Source organism: Jaculus jaculus, chromosome 8 (assembly GCF_020740685.1).
Source record: "Jaculus jaculus isolate mJacJac1 chromosome 8, mJacJac1.mat.Y.cur, whole genome shotgun sequence".
Lineage (NCBI taxonomy): Eukaryota > Metazoa > Chordata > Mammalia > Rodentia > Dipodidae > Jaculus > Jaculus jaculus.
Genome location: NC_059109.1, coordinates 117,812,561 through 117,840,333, shown reverse-complemented (window position 1 = coordinate 117,840,333; position 27,773 = coordinate 117,812,561). Strand labels below are relative to the sequence as shown.

The window sequence follows — 27,773 nt, the reverse complement described above, 5'->3', positions numbered from 1 at the left end:
CACCTTGTGCATCTGGCGTATGTGGGTCCTGGGGAATCGAACCTTGGTCCTTTGGCTTTGCAGGCAAATGCCTTAACTGCTAAGCCATCCCTCCAGCCCCAGACCTCAGACTTTTAATTATACCAAGCCATGGGATTACAGGCAAAATGCCACTATCCCTGGTTTATGGAGTCCTGAGTATCTAATCCAGGGCCTTCGGCATGCCCAGCAAGCCCTCCTCCCTCCTAGGTACGTCCCCAGTGCCTGCAAATTTCTTCTAGGTCCACCTTCCCAATTCTGGTCTGTTTTAAAAGGGTCTGATATGGCCAGTCACTGCTCCTCTTTTCCTCAGTCTTACTACGTATGGGCACGGTCAACCTATTATGATGGATTAATGAACTTCTCTCTCCCTTCTCTGGCTTTCTAAGATATGAAGTTGAAACTGACATCTCAAAGAAACTCTAGGGGTGCCGGGAATTCCCAAATCGCTGTAAGCACAACCCGGTTGTCCACCTGACTGAGTTTCTGGAGAACATAAAAGCTGTAAGAAATACAAAGAAACCCACCCTGAGCTTCTCTCCCTCTGCTTTCCCGGTAAGATGCCTACGCCAGAGAAGTCTGTGATGGGCATGCTTACAGTGTGCTAGGGAGGTGCCAGTGATGCCCACTGACCAGTGAGAGATCAGGTCTGAAGGCCAGCCTGCTTACATGGACCCTGAGCTCACAAGTCACTCATTCCTACCTAAAGAAGGTTCTTGCCGCCCCCACCTTCTTTCCCATTCAACAGATGCTCTGCCAGCACCAGGAAGGCAGGGACAATGCAATGTTTCTGAACTGGGAGGCAGTAGGTCTACAAAGCAATTCTGCTAAGACAGGATAGAGTGACAGGCAAATGGGAGCTGGTCCTAGCGCGAACACTGACTCCTAGGGTCTTGAGGTAGGCCAAGTAACCTTTCTTGCCTTGAGCTTCTTTGCTTGGGAATGAGAAGCCTGCACTGGCCCAGGGAAGGCAGTCAGGGTTCATTCACCCCAGGGGCCAACTCTAAACCACTGTCATGTCTGCATAGTGTGATGTGGAAAGGGGTGCAAAGCTGAGTCAGAGCTCTGAGGGAGAAAGTACTGGAAGCCAGTCACAGTGCCTGCCAGACTGCAGGATGGGAGATGGTAGTGTGCCTCACTTTTTCGTCCCATGCTCCTTTCATCAAAGAATTAAACCTCCCTGGCACACACACAAATGCAGAACTGACAGGCCACTTACAAACAACTTAGGCATGTAAATGAGGCACTCTACAAAGGGGAGGATGATTCACAGGGAATTAAAGAGACATTCCACAACTCCAATAACATCGTAAGCGTGACCATACCTCTCCCAGTTTTCACTAAATCTCAGAGAGAAAAAATACTTCCTATGAACAGTGGATTGTATTTTTTTTTTTTTTTAATGTAGAGCCTCACTCTATCCCAGGCTGACCTGGTGGAACCAGGGCTCAGACAACCACACAAAGCTGGTGGAGGGGTGATGGTGGAACCAGGACTCAGACAGCCCTACAAAGCTGGTGTGTGTGGGGGGTGATGGTGGAACCAGGGCTCAGACAACCACACAAAGCTGGTGGAGGGGTGATGGTGGAACCAGGGCTCAGACAGCCCCACAAAGCTGGTGTGTGTGTGGGGTGATGGTGGAACCAGGACTCAGACAGCCCCACAAAGCTGGTGTGTGTGTGGGGTGATGGTGGAACCAGGGCTCAGACAGCCCCACAAAGCTGGTGGAGGGGTGATGGTGGAACCAGGGCTCAGACAGCCCCACAAAGCTGGTGTGTGTGTGGGGTGATGGTGGAACCAGGGCTCAGACAGCCCCACAAAGCTGGTGTGTGCGGGGTGATGGTGGAACCAGGACTCAGACAGCCCCACAAAGCTGGTGGAGGGGTGATGGTGGAACCAGGGCTCAGATAGCCCACAAAGCTGGTGGGGGGGGATGGTGGAACCAGGGCTCAGACAAGTATACAAAGCTGGTGTGTGTGTGGGGGGGGGTGATGGTGGAACCAGGACTCAGACAAGCACACAAAGCTGGTTAGGAAGGATGGTGGAACCAGGACTCAGACAACCGTAAACTGGATCAAGCCAGTGTTCATGCTCAAGGTGCAAAGGAGGAAAAGTCTTAGATATCTGCACTAGATGTAGGTGATGGGACACTGTCTTCATATCATATGGAAGCAAATTCCAGCCAAGGGGACATGGCAAGACCAGAAAATTCTAAATGCAATTTGAGAGTTTGAGAGTTTAAGAAAAAAAAAAAAAAAGAGAGAGAGAGAGAAAAGATACTCTGCTAGGTTTTATTTTGTACATTCCATAAGAGAGGGCTGGAATAAACTTAGATGGTAATTCAGTGAATGGCACATTATAAGTAGAACAGATTGCCGTTCACAGCAGCATAAGCCTGTTTGGGGGTTGCTAAAATAAACAGATTCATCTCCAAAGATACCACGGAGGTGGAACGTGGCGCATCAAGGTGCCATTACTGCAGGCTCGTGTGTTCTCTCTTCCCAGCCACGTCTCCACTTTAAATGTTAATCTGTCTTTGGGAGCCTCACCAAATCACCAGCTGCCCACGTGCCTCTCCCCCAGCAGTCAGTCACAGCCCTACAAGTGAGCATGTGGCTGCCATTTCTAATCTGCCCCTGACAGGCAGTGAGCTGCCCCTGGCTGATAGAAGGGGACAGTCATAAAAGAGGTTGCTGTGAAGCCAATACGAAATCTCTCTGGCTTCAATAAGAGGATGCAACTCAAGAGCCTGGACACTCAGCTCCAACCAGTGGTGACTACTACCCGCAGGCACAGAAAAGGACTACCCCACCATGCAGCAATGCCGTCCCTTCTCCGATCTCAAAGCAAGTAGGAGAACATACGCTGTGGGAGAGAGCAAGAGAGAGGCAAAGGGAGATAGGAGAGTTACGAAGAGCTGTCAAGCAAACCCCTCCTCCAAAAGCTTCTAGTACAGGGCGTGCTGCTCAACAAGGGTTCTAGAGGCAGGGAGTCTGTACAAGCTGAGGCTGGGGAATCAATCCAGGAGGCCTGGGTGGGGGTGGTGTGCAGAGCTAAGAGGTGGCAGCTCTACAGGAATCCTAGGATCTCTACAGAGACTGACGACAGGCTAGGTCACTTCTACACACACACATCTGCCAGTTTTTCATGACTGGCCTCACACATCCTCGAGATCCCACAATAAAGCTACCAGGACACCCGACATGCACGCACACAAGGCAGTTCCCACATGTACAGTTGGTGTGGCTGAACCAGTGTGAGGGTTAATCTCTGGCTATCAATTTGGCAGGTTTAGAATCACCATGGAATCACATCCCTGGTCATGTCTGTGGGGGATTTTCTAGAATGTGGACTGCACCACCCTGTGGGCTGAGTTCCTGGACTGTACAGTCAGGAGAAGTTAGCTGAGCCATCACTATTCATCACTCCCTACTTTCCCCACACAGACGTGACCATGTGACACTTCGTTCCCGCTCCTGCCATGCTTTCCCTGCCATGATGAAATTTCTCCCAGGAACTAAACGGAAATAAACCCTTTCGTTCCATAAGTTGCTTCTGGTCAGGTGTTTTATACCAGCAGCAGGAAAGTGACTGATCACCTGGCTTGCAGCAGGCTCCTCCTCAGCATCATGCCACCTTCATTACTGGGGTATGTTCACTTCCAAGCACTTAGCATTCTCTCCCTAAACAGGAGCCCTAACTGCTCATTAGACTGTTGAGAACACATGAGGCAGCGTGGAGAATGTCCACTGTAACAGATGCAGTCAGAAAACGATGACTCTTCTGGAGAAGAGGAGAAAGACCAGACCCTCATCAGTTTGCTTAGAGGAGAGTCAGCCAACTGTGTGCAGGTCCCAAACACTGTGACAACAGCGTTGACAACAGTCTTTTATTCACCCCCTCCTTGCACCAGGAACTTTGGATGCTTAGTGACTTCTGTACTTTATCTTCCCCACAAGACCAGAGCTCTTTCTCTCATCCTCTCACAAATGAGCGAACTGAAGCAGGGAGTTTAAGTGACTTGATCCCCAGGCTGCGGGTTGGCAGAGCCAGGATCTGTGACTACACACCTGAACCAGGTCTCTGAACTTCAGCAGGAGGCTGCGGTGCAGAGGGTGGGCTCAGGCAGTGCCAGGCCTTTCTGTGAGAGCTGGCGGCAAGCACTATGCAGCTGGCTTGGTACACGGCAGACACTTGACACATATTTAATGACTAAGGATACTCTGAGACAAGCTAGCTGCAGGAGAGGAGGGTGAAGATGGAACAGAAGTGTCTAGGCAGAGTAGATGCGATGAGCAAATGTGTATGGAGCAGGTGCCTTTTTGTTGTTGTTTTGGGGAGAGGGTCTTGCTAGATAATCAAGGTAGACTTGAACTCAAGACTGTCACACCCCACTCTCCTGAGTGTGGGGATTATGCAGATGTACCACCACACCGAACTCTGCAAACTTGAGAAAGCACAAATGGTACAGAGCTTTTGCCTGTCATGAGGGGTAACAGGTGTGGCTTGAGTGGCAGGTTGGGGGGTGGGGGGGTGGCAGGTGCTGGAGGTTCAAGTCAGGCAGAGTGAGCCCCAACACTGGGGCTACTGTGCGCAGGCAGACGGCCCGAGCGCACCTGCAATGAGACGCTCTCTGGGTATGGTAGGTGGGAAAGGAACTGCAGGACACAGTTCTAGACTAGTCACACATATTATTCTACACGAGGGCAGGAGGAAAAGACGATGGGGTACCTAGCAGTGGAGCTGGCCAGATGGATGTGCGGCAGGAGTAAGCAGCTGGCTGCAAGGTTTTGTTTGGTCACACTGAGGAGTGGCCCTGGGGGTGGGGGAGGGGACTGCCATGTCTGGGAAGGGATGGGTTCAGGTACAGCGGGCGGTGGACGTGTAGGTGGGGAAGGCCCTGGCAACACAGCCCCGATCCCAGAACGCCCTGCAGTAAGCCTGGGCAGTGGCAGGCAGCAGAAGTATCAGCACCACTGAGTGAGGAGGACAGACGGTCAGAAAAGCAAGTGAGGGTTCACAGCCACACTGCAAGGAGCGTGGCGGAGGTTCTGAGCCAGAATTCGCGTGCACGACTTCTTTCCCAGGAGCAAAAAGGACACTGACTGGGAAGGGGTGGCAGGGAGGAGTGGAGGGCTCAGGGGCTCCAGTCAGAAACTGTGGGCGTCCAACAAAAAAGATGGCAGGAGGGGAAAAGGCACCGTGATGCTTCCCTCCTCCTACTGGCAAGTTTCTCGAACTGAGGAAGTTTGGGAGCCACTGGTTTAAAGAAGAGCTGAGAGAAGCTCTCAGCAGGACTCTCTCTCTCCCCCTCTCTCTTTTAGAGCTTGCTGTTGAAGCTTCCAGCACACTGAGCAGAACAGTGGTCACCTCTCTTATTTCACTGGAGCCTCACCTCATGCACCCCACATATTCCTTCCTGCACATCACCTGCTTTCATACCAATCTTCAAGTGAACGTCACGTGCTGACGAAACAGTCCAAGTCAGCTTAATAAGACATCAGGTCCTGTGGATACCGTTTCATTACAGAGTCCATCTTTTTTCTGTCCAGGATAAAGCCTGGACTGATTTAACTGTGGTGAAATTAGCATGCAATTTGTAAGTCATTACGGTGCAAAGTATGTGGTGAGAACACTTTACTGAATAAACCTGCTGAGTATAATTTTCCCAGGAACTAAGAAAGAAAAACCTCTCTCCCAGGCTCTCCTCCCTCTTTCAGAAATTCTGCCAGTGCCTATCTAATTATGTCTTTTGCCGGCAGCTTCTGCCCATTTAGCCTACAGGGAGCTTGGTCTTTCCAGAGCTTCAGCTTGTTTGGGGGGGGGGCCTGGTGGAATTGGCCGAGACAAGCACCCCAGATGTTTACTGGTCATGAGGACTGATGCTCACCAGAGGTGTCAGAGCACTACATGGCCTTTATAGGTTTGGGTCAGATCCTGTTAAGCAGGAGCCCTTGGGGTATGCCCAGCTCTGTCATGCCCTTGTATTTCAAGGACACTAATACAAGACTCAGTGGGTCTTGACTCATGACAGCGAGCTCTTTCCTTGTAGAGACTGATGCAGTACTGTGCTCCAAACTAAATGTGCATAATATGATCAGTTGGCCCTGCACACTCTCTTCCAAGTAGAAGTGTATTTCTTTCTTAAAAAATATTTATATATATTGGGGGGGGGGAGAATGAGCATACTAGGGCCTACAGCCACTGCAAACAAACTTCAGACACTTGTGCCACCTTGTGCATATGGCTTATGTGGGTCCCAGGGAGTTGAACCTGGGTCCCCAGGCTTCGCAGGCAAGCACCTTAACCATTAAGTCGTCTCTCCAGCCCGAGAAGTACATTTCTCATTGCACAAGTTTGCAAGGATGGCGTATCGCCCAGTGGTACAGCATTTGCTTAGCATGTGCAGGACCCTGGCTTCGAGCCCCAAGAGCTCTGCACATAAAACAGAACAAGAGCTAGGTGTGGGAGGAGGTCTGCTCTCAGTTGGAGGCCAGGCTGGGCTACAACTGTGTTCCAGATCAGCTGGCCTAGAGTGAGACTGAGCCCCTCCCAAAGAATTTCTAACCCCCCCAAACAAACAAAACCCCAAACAAACACCACCACCAACAAAACACTGCAACACTGCTGTAGCTATGTCACAGAATCTATTTACCTGCATGTCAGTATCTTTAATGGTGGGGCTAATAATTAAATGTAAAAAGCTAGGGATGAACTGGGAGTGAAGGAACAATGTCCACAGCACTCAGGGGAGACACTGATCTTGTCTACTAAGCAATAGTCCTTTTCTGAGGCTCAACCTCTGGCTATTTGTCCCCAGAATTAGATGAACAGGAGAGATTACAGTGCTAGAGGAAGCAAACACACTATGATTATGAACTATGAATGGCAGACAGGGGTCAGTGGTAAAGGCTGTGTGACAAGAGAGTGGCCTGGGATATCTGGGGGAGGAGAGGAAGTATCAGGTCACCAATGCTAGGGAATTACTGCAGTACGGGCACACTAGTCCTTGTAAAGAGGAGGAAATGAAGGGCCTGAGCACCTCCTTTCTGGGTGCCAGGCCCAGGGCCCACAGCTTTCCTGTTAGGAGATTCTCATCACTGTATCACTACGTACCCAATTTCTCCAAGTACACAAACCAAGACATCCACCTTAGGGATGAAAGGCCACCGAGGAAGAAAAGGGCTGGGGCAGCGAAGCAGAGTGTCCAGAGTGGGAGCCGGGACAGGCCTGGCTCTGAGCCCGCGGTCTCCCACCCTCTGCTCCCAGAATATAACTTCTCTTCCCTCGCAGTCTCTGCTTTGCTGTTCCTCCCGCGTGGAAATGTCCTACTCATGCCTCTCTTTAAGGGTCAGTGTGCCTGTGGACACATCACGGAGCGGGTGGGGGTGACTGTGGCTGCCCCCTGCCCCCCTGCCCCAGCCCGCGGCAGCAGCACCACTCCTGGGCCGTCTTTTACTGGCACTTGGGTCTCTTGTTCCTGGCCCAGAGCAAGCAATTGATCAACACCGCCAAATGACTGGGTTCTCTCAAGTGGACCTTGGTCTAGTGCAATCCATAGTGCGCACACTGTGCCCTGAGAAATTGAGGTTTACAGGGAAGGGTGGCTTGAACACACTGAAATCTGGCATTTCTTGACCCTGGTGAAGTATACGAGGCAGGAGACATTCACCCATCACTGATCTGATGGTCAGTGTCATCCAGATGCCTTAGAAATAAGCATTCAAGTCAACGATTACTTGCTGACTTCGTGCCTGGTACAGAACATGCTTATTGAACAGTGAGGCAGGGTAAAGAGACAGACAGACTGCTTGTGCCTTAGGAGGGAAGATTACGCAAGGGAGAGTGACAAGGAGGTCATGTTGCTATGTGACAAAGTACACCTGTGCTGTGGCTTCCTCTGCCAGACGGAGCCTGAGTGCTGGCAGCAATCACTGCTCACAAGCGCATCCTGCCCACCCCGGTTCTTGGCGCAGCCCCGTGGCTGCTGAGCACTAATGGCCTTGGAATGTTTGCCAGTGCCCAGCAAAATGGCCTTGGCACCAAGGAGACAGATGTTTGTCAGGGAATGGCAGGGTCTGCCCTCTGCCTGTGGCACACAGCAGCCTGGCAAGGGCTGGGGGAGCTGCTGCGGCCATCATTCTCCGTCAGTGCTAATCAATTTCACACCCTCTTCAATGCTGATAACAGATAATCTTGTGGGAAGCAGGCCAAGTTTCCTAATAGCGACATGCAAGCTGCGCCCTGCTGCCCAACTGCCTACCTGGTCTCCCTTGAAATGTCCATGCCTCACCTCAGACAAAGCCTTGACTGTGCCAGCACCCACTCTTCTGCGGGAGCTCCTTCCGGGACAGCCAGCAAGGTGACGTGCTAGGGGAAAGGACCACCTCGCTTGCTTGAGATGACACAGGAATTTCAACAGTAGCGAGAACAGCTACCACTACCAGCAGCTTCTGCTTAGTGAGCCCTGTATTTTACCCACTTTATGCTTAGTCTTTGCAGTACCAAAAGGAGGTTCACTGGGTCTATCTTACAGCTGCAAAGACTGAAGCTTAGAGAGGTCAACCGATCTATTCAAGAGCTCTGTGCTGCAACTGACAAAGCTGGCATTAAAACCCAGGGCTCTGAAATCTCACCACTGTTTCTAATAACCTGTGGTTCCAATACCTAAAGAGCTACTCTCTTACCTTTAAAAAACAAACAAACAAACAAACAAAAAAAACCAAACTTTTTATGAGATGAAGTGAGCAAGAGAGAGATACTTGACATGCCAGGGTCTCTAGCCACTGCACCTGAACTCCAGACGGGTGGGCCACCTTGGGTGCATGTGTGACCTTGTGTGCATGCATTACCTGGTGCGTCTGGCTTATGTGTGTTCTGGGGAATAGAATCTGGGTCCTTAGGCTTTGTAGGCAAGCGCCTTAACTGCTAAGCCATCTCTCTAGCCCTTGTCTTGGATTTTTAGTTCATCAAACCCTGGAGGGGACCCAGGAGTCCAGTATGGCTAACAGGCAGGCCACATGAGGTACAATGACAAGCCATGGCTGACAGTGACTCTGGGATGCTGCCCCTGCCTCCTAGGCTTCCTTCTGCCTCTCTGGCACATTCTATCCAGGGCCGCAGCTGGGCTGGCATTCCAGAAGCCCCATGACTGCGTCCACACAGCTGTGGAATTTCCATTTGTGCCTGGTCACCATGCAGATAAAGATGAGCATACTTGGTACTTCACTCAGTGCCCCTCATGTACCAGTCCCTGTGTGGAGAAGAGACAGAAGAGGAAAGCTCAAACAAGAACAAAACAAGGGAGGGTGTGGAACAAAGGCACCGGGCGAGGAGCAGGCTCATGTCAGAAGCCCGCGTTGCTGGTTAGAGACGCTGCCTTTTATCTCACCTGGTATCGCTGTGCAAGAAGAAAGTCCCTGCCAATCAATCCAATCAATCAGAAAACATCTGAGCACTTACTTGGCTTAGAGATCACAGGCAAATGACAAGAGTGAAAAGCAGTTACTATCTACCTCTACCTAAATGGAGGTGTGTTTGGGGGGCTGGGCAAGAAGAGGGGGAGAAGCAAGCCATTTAGCTTTGCTATGCAGGGAGCGGAGTATAACTCCCAATACACGGGGGGGGGGGGGGGGTGTGGCTCTGCACACTCTTGGGGTGGGGTCGCAGAAAAATGCTCTCCTCGCTCCTGCCAGCAAGGTCTGGAAGCATCAAGTGTGTCTTTCAGGTGAGAATGGAGAGATTTAGCACATCCCAATCACAAGGAAAACGAGGGCTCCTGCAGACTGTGCAGGGAGCCAGGAAGGGATCAGCCAGTGCAACCAAACACTGAGCAGTGTCTCCTCGGGACAGAATGCAGATTAGACATTGAGCAGCAGACAGGAAGACTGGCCCTCGTTGAGAAGTGCAGGGAGTAAGCCATGGCTAGAGACTGTGGGCTGAAATGGGGAGCATGACCCCCAGTGAGCCTCCGCACAAGACAGTTGCAGTCATGCAGGCCCGGGGCTTGGTACTGCAGAGCAGCTGGGACTCCTTCTCTGGACCTCTAGCATTCCATCCAGAAATGGGGAGTTGGAGCCACTGACCCCTCTGTTTTCTCTGTGCTTTTCTATCCCGGGAATCCCCTTCCTCAGAACGTCCCTCTCAGGACCATGGCAGCCGCCCACTGAGGACTGACTGAGATAGCCTGATCCCTGTGGTACTGAGTAGCCACACTGCTTTTTGGTACTCCTGAAAGAGATGATTGTCTAGGGGCTTGTGTCCTCGCCAGGGCTGACCTGGGTCAGCTCAATCCTTCCTCCTAAAAGCCTGCCACTAAGCCGGGTGTGGTGGTGCAGGCCTGTGCTCCCAGCACTTGTGACGCAGACGTAGAAAGATCGCTGTGAGTTTGAGGCCAGCCTGAGACTTCAAAGTGAATTCCAGGACAGCCTGGGCCAATGTGAGACTCTACCTAGAGAGAGAGAGAGGGAGAGAGAGAGGGAGAGAGAGAGGAAGAGAGAGAGAAATCCTGACACTATGAAGCAAGCTGCAGCAGTTAATCCTAATTGTAAACTGTATTTAGACAGCCTGTGGGTATGTCTGTGAGGATGTTCCCAGGAAAGACCCATCCTGATTTTGGGGTCCTGGACTGCAGAAAAAAGCACCAGGGCTCCTCTTCTGCTTCTCACTGCCTCCTGCCCCTGGCCCTGCCACCATGCTTCCCGGCCATGAGGAACTGAGAGTCGATATGAACCTTTCCTCCCTGAACTTGCTTGTGCTCTCGTCTCTGTCGCTGCTTAGAGAGGAGGACGCGTGTGTCCCTTTCTGACATGGAAGACGAGCATTAGGGACACGTCGGGAATGCAGCGAGGGCACGGCAACAAGAATAATAACTAATACAAATGCCCGCTGGCGACGGATACCAGCTGCACTTTTATGACACGCTGGGTGGCCGAGGGGGCTCTAGGATGCACTTTTGCCCCTACACGCCCTGTGGCGAAAGAGGAAGAGCAGAGGGGGACCCGACAGGAGGCTGGTCAGTAATTGGCAAAAGTAGGCGGGGATACATACATGTTTTTCCCCTTCAATCTTCTTGTCGGCCACCTGCATTGCACCCAGATATTTAAAATGCAGCTCCATTAGTCTGTCAACCTGAAAGAGAGGATTTCACAGGCAGGAGTGAGGAGAGATGAGCACACTCCTCATCTCTCTGTTGCCACTTCCACTGACAGGGAGACGAGCATTCGGGACCCTCCAGGACCAGAGCGGGGTGCTGGTGTGTAATAGACCACATGCCCAGGATGCATAAGCCTAAACACAGGCCCATTCCCCAGAGAAGATAGGAGTGCCCGGCTCTTCTAGGCCTCTTGGGAATTCAAGTTGTTAACAACAAATAAATAAATAAACGTTCAAGCCTCTTCCTGCAAAGGGAAGGCGCCTGAAGTTACATACTTGAAATTCACTTAGAACTTTACAGAGATTTTTTTTTCCAACTGAAACCTTTCATGTTCAGCTTCTGCCCCAAAGCTGATCTTTTTCCTTTTTTTTAAAATGCCTGAATAAAATCTTACTTGCTTTTGAGTCAGAAGAGAGTGCCAGAAAAACTCCTTCAGTGACTTTGAAAAAAGGCTGACTTCTGTTCAGAAATAAGTCAGTTTTAAGTCTAGCAAAGTCATGCTTGAAACATGGCCAGAGGACACTCAGTGGGTTTGGAAAAGGTTCATGTTTCCTACGTCCTTGAAAGGACAGAGGAACTTCATGAAGCTGCCCCGACCTCTGTCCTGTCTTTCATTAGGCTGGCGCCACTGTGACTCTTGGCCCATTGGTATGTATTTGGGCAGGAGCTGATGTTGGCGCTGCTCCAATAAGGCCTCAGCAGAACAGGAAGACTGTGCCCCGAGCCTCAGTTGGATTAACTTGAGTGCTTCACATCACTTGATCAAGTGTCTCCACGTCCATCATTTCTTTAAACTGGAAAAGACCTGATAAGGAAGTAGAAAAATGACAGCAGCCCCACTATAATGGTGGCGAGAGCATAGACATTAGATGATGTCACCACATGGTGACTGCTGACATGCTGTGTCCTAACCTGATGGCTCTGTGCCATGTTACACTGCTACTGGGGCAGCAAAACTCGTCAGAGATGGGCTCAAAGAAGCAGCCCTGGATCCTCAAAAGCCTGTGCTCTAGCCCTATTTGGTCACTGGCAGGAATGCAATTACTCTATGTTAAATGGGGGGCTTTAAGATACACAAAGAGGCACATGCGTCTGGCATTTGTTTTTGTTTACGTAGGCTGGAGGTCCCGGCACACCCATTCCACCCCCACCCCCATCGCTTTCGCTCTGTCAAATAAATAAATAAAAGTAAAATAATTTTTAAAAAAGGAGGGGGGCTTTAGGCCTTCATTTCACTCCTCTGGAATTACCTGGTCATGCACACTGTGATCAAACACACAGGCAGGCTTTCGGCAACCTGGTTTCACATCCCAGCTCTACTACTATTGCTGGTGTGATCTTGGACAAGTCACATGATATCTCTAAGCTTCAAGTTCCTATTGAAAGTGTGACTGACATGGACGCAGGTCACCACAGTGTTACGAGATCACATGCCACAGCAAAAGGCTGTGGTTCTGTTAGCCATGCCGCAGCAGTCACTCTACAAATGTCAGCTCCTGTTAGGTTAAAACCTTTTGGTTTGGGATATGAGATAACAATAGAAATTATCTATTTGATCTCATTTAGTGATCCCAGCCAGCTTCCACAGCCCACCTAGGGCAGGCTCTACCATTTTCTTATCATTACCTTATTTTCTCACTACCACCTAGTAAGAGTTTGTCTAATTTACCTCCCATTGATTCTTCCAGATGGGTACTAATGTCTCCATTTTAAAGCTGGGGGAAGTGAGGTTCAGAGTGGCACACGTTTTGAAAAATAAGAAAAAGCAGGCTGAAATCCAGACGTCTCAACCCAAAGCCTGTTCTCTCAACTTGCCTTCCTGTGTACCACTCCCCAAAGCTTCCTATAATCCCATCTTCACTGGGTCTGAAAATCCCCTTGAAGTACCCTCTATACCACCCTTGGGTAACTCCCTGCTCACAGAGGAGTGATTTAGACACAAGAAGCAGAACTTTTCGGATGCAAAGTCCCGGGGGGCCCTGATGCTGGAGATGTTTCAGGCAGGAGCACTTGCTCCGGCACCCTCCAGCTGCATCAAGTGAGGCCCCTTGCGCAGGGTCGCAGTCACCCACCTTCTCGCTGTCATTCTCGGTGAATTTATTCAGAAGCCGGGTCCGCTGCTGCCCTCTCAGGTTGCGTAGGAGGGAAGCCAGGATCGAACAGACATGCTCTGGGGTGGGAAGGAGAAGAGAGAACATGCTGAGATCAGAGCAGTAATTATTACCTCTTCGGGTCTTTCAGGGGAGGAGTAAGGAGGCCTCGCTGACTGACGATATTGATTAATAAGACAAGAATCTCAGTGGTGCCATCGGAAAACTGAGCTGATAGCCGCATGTGGCATAAGGGATAGTCAAAAGAGATGACATCCTCAAGGACAATGTGAGCAAGGGGACCAAAATGAAGTGAGAATTTCTATCTTGCCTAGAATTAATTGACTTTTATTGTCCACAACAGAACCTCAAACTAATCCCCCCTTTACAGAAATAACCGTGAATAGAATACGAATACTGGCTAGGATATGGGTGAACAATGAATAGGAAATGTTCTGTTGAATTCTCAAATTGTCTTGTAACTTGCCCCAGCAACTACCCTGGGATGAGATAAGAAATGCTACAGGGTTTGGCCCGCTCCCCTACACGCTGCTGACTGGCTTTGGGAGGAGCTGGGGGTGGGAGTAAGCATGCAACCCTGAGCCAGCCTCCTTGGCTTCCTCAGCCCAGCTTCCCTCAGGAACTGTATGACACCCATGGAAAAGAGGGCAGCTGAAGGCAACAGTATGGACTTTAGTTGTGGGGAAAGTTTTTGCTATTAAAAAAAAAAAATCTGGGGCTGGAGAGATGGCTTAGCAGTTAAGCGCTTGCCTGTGAAGCCTAAGGGCCCCGGTTCGAGGCTCGGTTCCCCAGGTCCCACGTTAGCCAGATGCACAAGGGGGCGCACGCGTCTGGAGTTCGTTTGCAGAGGCTGGAAGCCCTGGCGCGCCCATTCTCTCTCTCTCCCTCTGTCTTTCTCTCTGTTTGTCGCTCTCAAATAAATAAATTAAAAAAAAAAAATCTGGTGCCGGGCGTGGTGGTACACGCCTTTAATCCCAGCACTCGGGAGGCAGAGGTAGGAGGATCGCCGTGAGTTCGAGGCCATCCTGAGACTACATAGTGAATTCCAGGTCAGCCTGAGCTAGAGTAAGACCCTACATTGAACAAGCTAAAAAAAAAAAGTCCTTCAATAATGACATTGAGATGGAGGTGACAGAAGCCTACTCTCGGGGGAAATGACCAAGTTTATTTGGAGATGGAATGCTCAGAGTGAATGACAGACTACTGCGTCTGGAGAGCATCTTCAGACACCCACGTCATCCTGAGATCTCAGTCACATGACTGGCGAGTGGCGCAGGGGTGTTCACGTACCTGACTGCACGGCGGCGGTGTTCGTCACTCCCCTCAGAAGCATTCCACCCTCAGTCCTCCTGCCTCACCCCTCAGTGACAGACTCCCTCAGTCTCAGATGTCCCTCGCTCTGCATTACTGCTCATTCTGCCCATGGCCCACGGTGTTGGGGACCATTTTCATGCATGGATCACAAACAACCCTGTAGGCTAGTCTTGTCCTCTGAATGTCCACTGCGTTCCGCTGCCCATGCGGCTGCTTCCTGTCTAACAGGTCCATTCAACTTAACGTGTCCAAAGCCCCTGTGACCTTCCTCCCCAGCCTTGTGCATCTAGTCCACGGAGACCAGGCTCTCCCATCTCCAGAGCGAGCACACCCTTCATAAAGAGGTGCTGGCAGATTTCTCACTGGATTCCACCCAGAACCCCAGCTCGGAGCTGCCACTGCCGCCACTCTGCTCCGCAGCACGGTCACCCTGCTTCTGACGCTCCACAGCCTGCTAAGGAGCCTCTCTCGTTCCACCCTCGCCCCCTTGGGCATTTTCCAGAGCAGCCACACCCACCCTTTAGCGGTGGCTCCTGACCCACTCACTTAAACGCAGCTTCTGACATTAGGTTGCTCCTGCCTCAGCGGCCCTGCTTGGAACGCGCCTTACCAGTTACCCTGTGACTTACTCTTCACCCCACCAGACTGCTGCCCGGCCTCATTAAAAATGCAATGCTCCAGCACGGGCTGTCCTGGAGTCCTCTTACCTCCTGTCTTCTCTTCATCGGGTAATCTATATTTACTCCTCGAGTTCACCATTTCCCTTCAGTCAGAACACACATTCCAGGAAGGCAGAGATTTCAGTCTGCTTTTGTCACTGCTATACCTCCATTCCAAACCATACTGGGCACACAATGGGTATTTTGGAAACTCTTAGTGAATGAATGGGAAGAAAGCCAGCTTTCCATACAACACAAACTTTCAGTCCTGCTCGTGGGGCTCAAACAAATCACTCTTGAGTTCTAGTTGTTTTCTAAAGCCTTCAAGTGGCTTTCACTCCTCTGGAAATGGCACCTAGCCCAGATTCAGAGAACACTATCCCACAGCTACCACGCAATCAAATGCCACCACTACAGCAGCATCCCCACGTGTGGGAGTCAGTGGAGGGCTCCTTCCTAGGAAGACATTAGCTCCAATAAAATACCTTTAACTGACAGATTCAATTTTTGTTTTGTGTTTGATTTGGCTTTTTGAGACAGGGTCTTATGCAGCTTTGGCTGGCCTTGAACTCTACATAGCCAAGACTGGCCTTGAATTTCTGATCCTCCTGCTTCCACTTTGTCAATGCTAGGATTACAGGCACACACCACTGTATCTGTCTTAGATTCAATTAAAAAAAATTTTTATTGCCTATTTGCGAGTAGAGAGGGAGGGAGGGAGAGGGAGAACACACACAGAGAGAAAGAAAAAGACAGAAACAAAGAGAGAATGGGTACGCCAGGGCATCTTGCTACTGCAAACAAACTCTGGATCTGTGTGCCACCCTGTGTATCTAGCTTTATGGGTACTGGAGAATCAAACCCAGGTCATCAGGCTCCTCAGGCAAGTACCTTAACTGTTGATCCATCTTCCAGCCCCTCAATTTGTTACATATAAAAAATAGCAAGTTTGGGCTGGAGAGATGGCTTAGCAGTTAAGCGCTTGCCTGTGAAGCCTAAGGACCCTGGTTCGAGGCTCAATTCCCCAGGTCCCACGTTAGCCAGATGCACAAGGGGGCGCAGTGTCTGGAGTTCGTTTGCAGAGGCTGGAAGCCCTGGCGCGCTCATTCTCTCTCTCCCTCTATCTGTCTTTCTCCCTGTGTCTGTAGCTCTCAAATAAATAAATAAAATTAAACAAAAAAAGCAACCATGTTTAAAAAAAAATAGCAAGTTTTCTTCTCATACGCTGTACACAGAGTTCTTATGCACGTTCCTAAAACCCCAGGTTCCCCTAGCATCTTTCTTCCAACTCCGCATGGCTGGGACCGAGGCAGCATAATCTGGTGGCTGAAACTGCCTACAGGGGTGGATGGGATGAAGGTAGGCGGTGCAGAGAGCACGCACAGCTCCGGAACACAGGAAGACGAGGACCACTAGGAACCCAGGGTTCAGCTCAGGAAGAGGAGGCAAGGTAAGAGGGAATGCCTTTGAAGACACAGTCAGGGAGGGTCTGGCCTCTGTATGAACCAAGCAGAGAAGACAAGAGACAGAAAGAGCGTGTATCTGTGCGTGTGGGAGGGGAACGACCAGGCAAAGGAATCATCAAAAGCCACTGGATGGATAAGGACTGGATTGTATAGGAAAGTGATCAGAACCTATTCGTGCCTTGGAAGCTTGGGGTGCAGACAGAGGAGATCACATCTAGGGTTAAGGTAATCTCGGCAGTGACATTCCTTTTAGAGACTAACATCAGGAAAATGTTTCTCTTTTCTGATCAATTTTTTGTTTACTTTATCGGGTTCTTTTTTTTTTTTTTTTTGCCTTGACTAGTAGGAAGCTCAAAGATAAATTTACCCTCATCCAAAGGAAGCAGCAAGTTCTTTTCAATGCTCATTTCCCGATCTCTTCTATGCTTGCCAATGAGTGAAAACAGAAAAGCGATAGATGCATGTGATGAGAATGTACAGAAGATAAATGCACTTAATGTTTTCTTTTCTTGTACTTCTCCCACTGTCTCACTGCCCCAAGAAAAAACTAAAAGGTAACTTGTCTACCTTTTCAGGGGAAAAGTTATATTCTTTTTTAGAAAAAAAATTCCATTTATTTGAGAGAAAGAGACAGAAAGAAGCAGACACAGAGGAAAAATGTGACTGTGTATTGGGCATGCCAGAGCCTCCTGCCAATGCAAGCAAACTCTAGATGCATGTGCCACTTTGTGTGTACTGGGGAATCAGTCCCAGGCCTTCAGGCTTTGAGAGCAAGTGCCATTAACTGATGAGCCAGCATCCTACCCCACACTTCATCTTGTAAAAAATATTTTTATTTATTTATTTGATAGAGATAGAAAGAGAGAAAAACAAATGAACACGGGTGCACCTGGGCCTTTAGTCACTGCAAATGAACTCCAGACAGATGCGCCACACAGTGCATCTGGCTTATGTGGGTCCTTACACTTCACAGGCAAGCGCCTTAACTGCTAAGTCATCTCTCCAGCCACACACTTCATCTTTTTAAATGTGTGTATGCATGTGTGGGTATGCATATGTGTGGAGGCTAGGGAACACTTTGGGTGGTGGTGTTCTCAGGTGCTGTCCACCTATCTTGAGACAAGGACTTTTGTTGGTCTGGAACTTGTCAATTAGGCTAGATTGCTGGCTAGCAGGACCCAAGGATCTGCTTGTTTCCAGTGTGCCCAGCACAGGACTGTTGATGTGGCCCACCATGCCTACCTAGCACTTTTATGTGGGTTATGGGGACTGAACTCAGGTCCTTATGCAAGCACTTTACCAACTAAGCTATCTCCTCAGGCCCTCACTTTTTAAAGTGTCTATGTAAAATTCCACTGAATTTACTTATAATTTAATTAGTGACCCATTCCAAGGTATTTCAAGAGATTTACAATTTGGAGTTGTTTGTTTTTGCTATGTTCTGTGAACATGATTCCGCACGCTTATTTTTATAGTGTATTCCTATTAGAGGAATTAGTGGTTCAAAAGAAAATAACAGAAAATGTTAAAAAGTCATTGACAAATTGTCTTCCAAAAAGATCACACCAATTATCCTTCTACTCTCAGTATTCTATGGCTGTCTGGCTCCCCACATCACCACTCAGCAATCTAACAGAAATTATGACAACCTGGCAGGTGGAAAACAGAATCCCCTTTAAATGATAAGCATGGTTTTCTTTTTGCTAGGGAAAAGGTTAACCATTTTTTCCTCTGTGTATTAGCCAGGGTTCTCCAGGCAAAGAGAACTGACAGGATATCTATGTATGCAGAGATTTGCAGCAAGGGACTAGCTGATGTGATGGTGGAGATGGAAAGATCTTATGCCTTGTAGACTGCAAACCGAAGGAACAGGAAAACCTGAGGAGTTGTTCCAGTGTAAGCCCAAAGGTCTGAGCACACGGGGCCTGTGGTTAAGTTCTTTGTGTGAAGGCCTGAGAAGCAGGAACAAGATGTCTGAGGGCAGGGGAAGATGGCTATCTTAGCTCAAGAAAACAGAACAAGTTTATTCTTCTTCCTCCTCCTTGTTGAGATTAGAGCTCTCAACAGGCTGGGATACGGACAGAGGTGAGAGCAATCTTCTTTATTAGCCAACTGATTCACATGCTAACCTCTTCCAGAAACACCCTCTCAGATACACTCACAAACCTGTCTTACCAGCTATCAGAGTATCCCTTAGTCTAGTCATGACAACACATAAAAATTAACTATCACACTATGTTTACTGAACATCTGTATTGTTTTTTCTGTGAACTTAGCCTTTTCCCAGTTTTTATTTCTATGAGCTCTTTATAAATTAATGACATGGTCTTTTTCCTATATGTTGCAGATATTTTCCCTACATTTCCATCTGACAATTTCTCGTTAAAAATTAGAATTTATGGGCATGGTCATATACACCTTTAATCTCAACCCTCGGGAGCTGAGGTAGGAGGATCGCTGTGAGTTTGAGGCCAACGTGAGACTACATAGTGAATTCAAGGTCACCTTGGGCTAGAGTGAGACCTTACTTCCAAAATAAAAAAAAAATAAAAAACAAAACAAAAAAAAAAAACCCTCAAAATGTAAGATCTAGTGCCACTGCTTTGAATATCTATTTGAGGGCTGGGAATATAGCATGCTGGAGTCTATTGGTCGGCTTTCCAGCAACACACACACACACACACACACTCTCTCTCTCTCTCTCTCTCTCTCTCTCTCTCTCTTTCTCTATGTGAAAGTAGCTAAGGTATACTGGTACTACTAATTGTGCATGTATGACACCAGGCTTGAGTCAGCATACAAATCTCTCACTGAAACCTTACAAGTAAGCAGTGAGAAAGGCACTATTCTCAGCTTTATTAAATTGGAATCCAAGACTCTGAGAGGTTAACTTACTTACCATCCTATGCTTGAGTAAGAGATGGGAGCTCAAATTTAAATCCATGTTGCCTCACCCCAGTCTGTAAACTGTTCATATCATGATGCTCCCCATGAGCAAAAGACAATCCCCAGGGACACGGCTGCTAGTGGACAGAGCTCTTCTGTGAAAGTGCTACTACCTGAGTTCAGGTCTCCAGAACCCACATAAAGCTGGAAGCTACAGGGCTAGTGTCTATAATCCTAACATGCCTAGGCCGAGGAAAGAGGTGGAGACAGGAGAATTGCCCAGAAGCTCGTGGGCCAGCCAGCCTGGCATGTGAAAAACTAGAGACCTTATCTCAAATGGGTGGAGGCAAGGACTAACACCCAAGTTGTCCTCTAGCCACCACATGTGTGCCATGTCGCACACACACCCACACTAATGCACATGAACACACACACACACACACACACACACACACACACACACACACACACACACAAAAAAGGACAACTCCCAATGCTGTTAAAGAAGGCAGGAAAGATACCAGAAACCAAACCAGCAAGGCCTGAACATGGGACCCATGGGGGGAGGGTGTCACTATGCCCCAAAGACAGGCACTATGTAAATGTGGATTTATAAAAATCCACAGCTTTAATGAGGATAAGATGAAGTAAAAGGCCATATGGAGTAAGACATGAATAACAGCTCGTCTTCTCTACTTTACTGAATTAGTCTTTCCAGAAGCAATTTCTTCCCAACTAAATAAAGAAGGGATTTTGGGTTTCACACAGACACTGAATCAAAACCTTGCTTTGCAATAATTTTCCCTCTAATCTTGCTGATTGCCGTGGGTGAGAAAGTTCCACAAGCATGTCCTTCACAAACCTCAAAAAGAGAGCTGGAATGCTGGGGTCACAGAGGGTACCAGGAACATTACATGTCCAAGGAGGAAGGTGACCCATGAGAGAATCATTTTTGACACAGATCTTCACATACATTGTCACAGTGCACCCAGCCTGTGCGGTAGAGACCTTGACCACTGGCGGTATATACTAACAAAAGTGCCACTTACTCTTGGGTTTGGGACTTCAAGCAAAGCAGACCTGAACCTGTCCATGCTCCTTCTGCCTGTCTGGATGCTCTGGCCTGCCATAGGTCACTGGGGCCTGACAGATAGGGACAAATTTCATCCATCCCAAGTTTTAGTACATATAGGGTTTCATTAGCTACTAATAAATGTAGCTTCCCTAAGAACAGATTTCAGCTCAAGGTGGTGTCGATTTTTCATGCACCAAGGAGATGGGGAGAGCTGCTGGCACAGAGAGCAGGGAAGATAACAGGTTTATCTGCTGGCCAGCCCCGCTCAGCCGCTCTGTCATTTCGACAGGATAAAATGGAGGTGAAGGATGGCTATGGAGCTGTCAATGCAGCCGCATGGACGTGGTCGCTCCACTGCAGAGGAGAAAATGAACATACCACACACCACACACAATAAAACACACGTGCACACGGGATCCATATAGGAGAAGGCTAAACTAATGTTCAGTTCCAACTCACTTGCGAGGGGGGGCGGCATTTTGGCAGTGCCAGGGCTGGTACTGAAACTGTGTCCAGGTGAGTCCCTGCCTGCTGGGCACCCTACTCAACAGTCAGACAGTTGGCTGCCTCTGACACTAATTACTGAAACTGCCTGGAGGGGTGGCTCTGGTCCACCCTTCACCCAGATCTAGTGTCCTCAGGGCCTCTCCAGGGTGATTTGCAATAGGTTAGTCTGGTATATATGCAAAGGGCTAAAAGTTTGATTTTCTAGGGCAGTTAGAGTTCTATAATGTTCAGAGCTGGAAGGAGAGTTAGAAGTGTCTGGCCCACTTCTCCTGCATATAGAAGCAATGGCCCTGCCAATGGATAGGTGTTGCCTCAGGTTACAAGCACCTTTCTGAGGCCATGGGAATCTAAAATCTGCAAAGTAAACACACTTCTCAGAATCTGATGAATACTTCTGGATGGCGCTGGCTCCTCAGTAAGGAGCCTGGTCTAATACGCTCAAACCAGATCTTTTCAGAACAGCAGAGCCAGACTGTAGGAGTCGTCACTCCAAGCAGGTTGACACTGGGTGCCATTTTGTGAAGAATAGAATGGACCGGTGTCTTTTCATCTTTACTCTTATACACAAGCAAAGTCAAAATTCCACGGCGTTTTGTTAATAGCACCTTGCTCTGTGAGAAGAGCCGCTGATCCCTAGGATAGGCCCGGGACCCCTTGCTGAGAAATACACAAGCGCTGAGAAGATTAACTCCAGGGATCTGCCCCAGACTCAGGTGACGGGTGAATTAAGTCATCTTACGTGTGGCTTTAGGACCAGTTAGACTTGGATTCAAGTCTTGTCTCTGGTACTCCCTAGCTATTAAACCTCAGGCTTGGTGCTTCAACCCTGTCTCAGTTTTCTTATTTGTAAAATGGGGCTGACCTGTCCACCAATTATATCTGTTATATCAAAGGAGATGTGTGCAAAGGAGACGTTATATCCAAGGAGTACTGATAGAGACAGCACTCACTCTATCAGACAGCAGCCTGCAATGAGCCAATGTGCCATATCCAAAAAGAGCATCATAAAGGATTCTCTCACCAGCGCACCTGCCAGACAGCTCTCTCCTCCCACATTGCTTCCCCCTGAGCAGGTCAGCCTGCCCACATCCTCCTAGCTCACCCCTGCTAACAAAAGCAAGGGCCACATGGCTTGACTCTCTCAGCTTGCAGGGCTATTTTTTATAACTCAAGATTTGTTCTAACCCTAAAATGGATCAAGGCCAACTTCAGTCTCACCCTTTAATCCCACAATAAATTAAAATACGGTGCACTGTGTGGCTACCTTATAAAGCCAAATAAAACAAGATTCTAGGAGACATGCAGACAGCCCTAAGGTAGGTAGTGGCTGTTCACTGAAGGACACTGCGTACCTAAGCAGAGACGGCCCTCCCTTTTGTTAAAAACCAATGCACTTAGACAGCATCATTTGCCCTTTGGTCTCATAGGAAGAGTAGAAAACTGAACAGGTGGTCTGTAAAGAAAACAAATAGCTTCTCAGTCTTGGGCCTCGCCTCAATAACAGGGTGTGAAGCATCTTGAGCACCTACTGTGTGCCGGGGATTGTGGAGATGAAAGACCGTCCACAGTGGGGCAGCCTTCTATCTTACGAGTGAAGACGAGCAGGTGACTAACTGGCTCATGTGGATTCAGATGACATCTAGTGAAGGGCTCCTAGTACAAATGGGGTAGGAAAGAGGGATGGGTGAATAGCTACACAGACTGGAGAAGGAGAAGTCAGAACTGAGACAGAAAAGAGATTTTCTCAGACTGCTATGAGAAATGCAGAGCTGGGTGCGTTACACTGGCAAGCAAATGGCCCTGAGCTCAATGTCATTTCCGGAGACAAGGCTGGCAGGTTAACAGAAGCCAGGAGTTTAGGTCTTCCGGGCACATTCACAGACTTGGAATACCTTTTTAAAATATTTTGTTTACTTATTTCCAAGGAGAGAGAGAAAGAATGGGCACACTGGGGCTTCTAGCCACTGAAAACAAACTCCAGACTTAAGTACCACTTTGTGCCTCTGGCTTTCCATGGGTACTGGGGAACTGAACTGGGATTGTTAGGCTGTGCAGGCAGCTGAGCCAGGGCTCTGGCCCTGGAACAGTCTTTATAGTAACAAGTCTCCAAGCTGGGGGAGTGGGAGATGGGGAGGGAAGGAAAATGGTGACAAGGTAGAGAGCAGTGATTCCCAGCTGTGACTTCCTCATCCCCTTGTGCCAAGGAGATGCCTCCAGCTCCACAAGTGTCCTGTCCGAACCTCCACTAAGTTTCAGTGTGGCCGGCAGGGAGGCCTGTGCTTACCATAGAGGAAGAGGAGGCACCTGCAGCTCCTAATAGACACATATATCAAAATGTAAAGCTCCAACCTTTGAAGATGTCAATGATACCTCAACAGAGCTGTTGAAAATAAAGAATTACTAAAATGACGCACAGAACGTGACGGTGACTGAGAAAGAGGCAGAGCGCACCACCGGAGCAAACGCCGCTGGCCAGGGCAGCTGGGGAGATGGAGGGAAGGTCGTACTGGAGCGGAGCCTTCAAGGACAGGGGCAGGCAGGAGGAGAGCAGGAACAAGCATGCTACAAGCAGATGGACTGACCTGAAGCAAAGGAATGAAGATGAAAAGCAAACAGAAGAGATCCATGCGGTGGGAGACTCAGAGGGCGAAGGGCCAAGGGGAAGTTGGAAAGGTGGGTGCAGCGCACGCCTCAATCTGAGTGCTGGACTATGACAAGTAGACCTAAGCATGTCTCAGTGGCTTGGCACTGAAGTCTTGGCCGTGCTGCCCACCCGGCCTGCACCGGCCTTCCAGAAGCCCAAATGGATAGGCATGTGGGCAGACGGTATTCTATTCTTCGGATGAAAATGGGCCCTGTGCTGCGCCCACCAGGCCCCTACCCTGGCAGGCTCTTGCAGAGCTTCTTTAAAATTCAAGGCCATGCTGCAAAGCTGCCTTTGTTTCCTCCAACCATCCAAGGCCATTAGCTCTTTTGTTTTAAGGAAATCATACGGCGCTTCTAAAATTACCGCCATCTCTGTGTTAATCCCTGAACCTCACTGCCAACCTGCCTCCGGCTACCCAGATGGACAGACATCCTGGTTTCTGTAAAGGCTTGAATGCAAAAAGGATGTTTAAAATACCCTAATTAGATCGATCCTGACTTCAGCAGCGGTGTGCTGGAATACAGATGACTCTGTTCCCTGCCCAGCACTGGCAGCTAAAGTAGCAGGAGGCCCTGTCAAACCAAGCCATAACATCACACTCCTCTGCCTTTATTATTATTTCCCCCCCTTTTACATTTCATGATAATGGACATCTGCCTAGCAGGGGATGTGGCAAGCCAGGAAGAGTCACGCGTGTGTGCTTGGCCCCTCCGGCTGAATATTGATGCTAGTCAGATCAAACACTCTTCGCAAGACAGATGGGTCTGTGTGAGCATCTATATATAGCCTCTTTAACACATACGCAAAATACATGCATCCTTATTCTTGAAACACTTCCTGAATATTCAATATGTGGCAGGCACTGGGTTAGAGACCGGGGACTTTACGAGGCAACACGCAAACAAACCTACTATGTGCCTCTGAGCGTGCTTTGCACACTTTGCCTCATCTCATCTCACTCTTACTACACAACAATCCTGAGGACCACATTTTTTTTTTTTTTTTTTTTGAGGTAGGGTCTTGCTGTAGCCCAGGCTGACCTGGAATTCACTATATAGTCTAAGGCTTGCCTCGAACTCACAGTGATCCTCTTACCTCAGCCTCCTGAGTGCTGGAATTGAAGGTGTGCACCACCACTCCCAGCAAGGAGCACTTTTGACCAGTCTCCTCATTTCACAGATTAAAAAAAAAAAAAAACTAGTGACTGAGTTGGAAGAAGAAATTTGCCTTTTAGGGTCTTACAGCTAGGAAGTGACCCACTTAGTTGACTATACTAAAACTTTAATATCCAGTGGGGATATGAGGAAGGCATTTGACCTCATTAGTGCTACTTGTGCAAACACAATCATGAGAGTTTCATTGGATGAAGCTTTCAAAGCGCAAAATACCCGAAGGATGTGGTGAGGAGAAATCACCGTCAGCTGGCATCTGAGTGCTACCAGGCTAAACAGAAGAGACACTGCTGCAGAGCCCCGGACAGAGGGGAAGCTCCGTGAAGGCTGGGTGTGCCTAGCCCTCCCTGACCCTAGTCCTGCAACAGTTCAACCAATGCTGGACGTGATACTGTAACAAGATATGGTGGGAGCAAGCTTGATGACACACATATGCAAAGCGCACGGATTCCCTGAGAAAGGGCACCCATTGAAGCAACTGATTGTTCGGGAGGGCCTGCATGAGCCAAATCCTACACCGAGGATTTCATCACAGGCCCCAGCAGGAGAGGCTGAGGCATGAAGACAAGTGGGAACAGCTCAGGGCAGAGTGCAGGAGGCGAGGGGAGGATGGAAGATGAGATGGAGAACTAGACAAGAACCTTACACACTCCACTGGAGTCTGGACTTTACCCCATAGGACTGAGAAGGCAGAGGATGGTGCAGTTGGGTGTAGCTACTAATCAACTGTCCTTCAGCAGAACTGAAATAGTTAATGGCCCCTGGAAGGAATCTCAGGCCTTTCTCAGGAGGAGTGATGCAAAGAACACTGGTGTGTCCAAGAGGAGCCCTCTGCGGATCTCTTCTCTCTCACCCTAGACTACAGGATGAGGGTGACCGAGATCGTTCATGAGATCAACCATCACCTCAATCATGAGGCCCCAGTTGCCAGAAAAGAGTGACCTATTGAATGACCTTGCCATTCTACCCCTAGGTATTTACCCAAGAGGTCAAAAGAACTTGGATCCCCTGTGGCTCAAAGCAGAAGCAGCCTATTAACAGGAAGCATGGGGGATAAAAGTCATCCATCCTACAAAAGAAAAGGAGCAAGCAAGCTCGCAATGCACACCATGACTACTAACGAGTGTCCAAAGCAGCACGCTGAGCGGAAGGAAGCCCCATCCAAATGAGAAGACCCTGTGTGAACCCAACGAGCGAGTGAGGCTGCCGGAGAGGCTAACCTGCTTATGGAGAAAACACACAACAGAGGCTAGCTTCGTGAGGCAGGAGGAGGGATCTCATTAGCCAGAAGGAACTTTCTGGGATAATAAGATGTTCTACATCTCGACAGCATATGTATTTGCTGAAACTAATTATAGGAGCCACTCAAGGTTTGTGTATCTCACTGTGTGATTGTATCTAAACATAACGTATAACTCCAGGTTAATGATAAGCACGCTGGTGTGTTGAAGTGTGAAGTACGCTACCTTGAAAAATAAAAATGGATGGAGGGGTGGGTAGAATATGTGGGAAAGAAAATATAGCAAAATGTTAACTGTATCCTTGGAGGCGGGTATGTGAGCATCCGCCATACCTTCCTTTCACCTTTTATGTGTGTTTGAATTTTTAAAGAAAATGTTGAGAAAGAGTCAAGCAAGAGGTGAGGGCAATGTGAACTTGGAATATAAACGAACAAGTTCCCAAGGCGATTTTCCCAAAAGGAGTTCTGATATGTATACTGTTTGAAATTTTGACTATTGTTTCTGCTGAAATGGACTCAACCTGAAATAGCTAAAACCATCTGGGCATCCTGGTTTTTCCTTGTGATGAGAGGCTGCAAACAGCGAGTGAGCGAGCACACGGGCCGCAGAGCGAGCTCAGGTTGACTCGCACGTTCTCCTCCTCCCCATGGGATCCCTTTCTGACTTCTCGCAACGTCCTAGTAGCAGTATGGATCAGAAAAGTATTTAAGTGCTATCTTGACAAATTTACAACCCTGTGGCGGTGGGAAAATGTGCGCTCAAGCAAGGAGTGGCTGGGTGTGCTCAGGAATGTTTCTCGGTCACACGCTGCCTTGTTCCCCGAGCTCAGGGGGAAAGAGCAGAGCAGCGCGGCTCCGCCCACCCTCCCCAGGGGAAGCCAGGCCTGGGCTCCAGAAGGGCTGGAAGAGATGGCTGCCAGGCCTGACAACCCTACTACGCAACTACCTCCAACTTCTGGTCTGTTCTTTTCTGTCTGTCTCCTACAGTCTTCTCTGTCAGTGACACCAACCCTGTCACACACGCAGCAGCAGTGTGATTGGAGTCGCACGAGCTCTGGGCAGCATCATGGGATAATGGAGCTCAGTACAGGCTGAGCCAACTCTGCGAGGCATTCTGTACATTCAGGGACAGTAAGCTGGCTGAGACTGTCAGTGACCCCACATCCCCAGCTGGCTCTCCTCTGATTTATTGGTACTAGAGGCTGTTTTAATTTTACTTAGAAGTAATGTGAACAGCTTAAAAACAAAACAAGCCCTGTGTGATGGTTAAGTTTATGTCAACTTGATCTGTTTAGGAATCCACAGACATTCCTCATAAGTGGTTCTCTGAGGTTGCTTCCAGGAAGGATTAACTAAAGGAGGAATCCTTCCCCCAGGATGAGCCTTTCCCCCAGAGTGAGCAGCCCCTTTTGGACAGGGGACTTTATCTAAGGAAGCTCTGGGAAGGACAGTATCCCCTCCTCCCAAATGGCTGCCAGAGCTGTTTTCCAATGTGGATGGAAGAGCAGTGCCTCTCCAGAAAG

At 48.9% G+C, this 27,773-nt stretch overlaps 1 protein-coding gene across 1 annotated transcript in view; it reads right to left on the bottom strand.

The window, feature by feature from the left end:
* Ctnnbl1 (catenin beta like 1) overlaps positions 1-27,773 on the bottom strand; it is a 192,736-nt gene that overhangs the window by 15,958 nt on the left and 149,005 nt on the right. Inside the window, exons 12-13 of the mRNA XM_004666678.2 lie at positions 13,246-13,343; positions 11,068-11,148 (exon numbers count right to left, since the gene is read on the bottom strand). Coding sequence (XP_004666735.1) covers positions 11,068-11,148; positions 13,246-13,343 — 179 coding nt within the window. The remainder of the gene's footprint in view (positions 1-11,067; positions 11,149-13,245; positions 13,344-27,773) is intronic.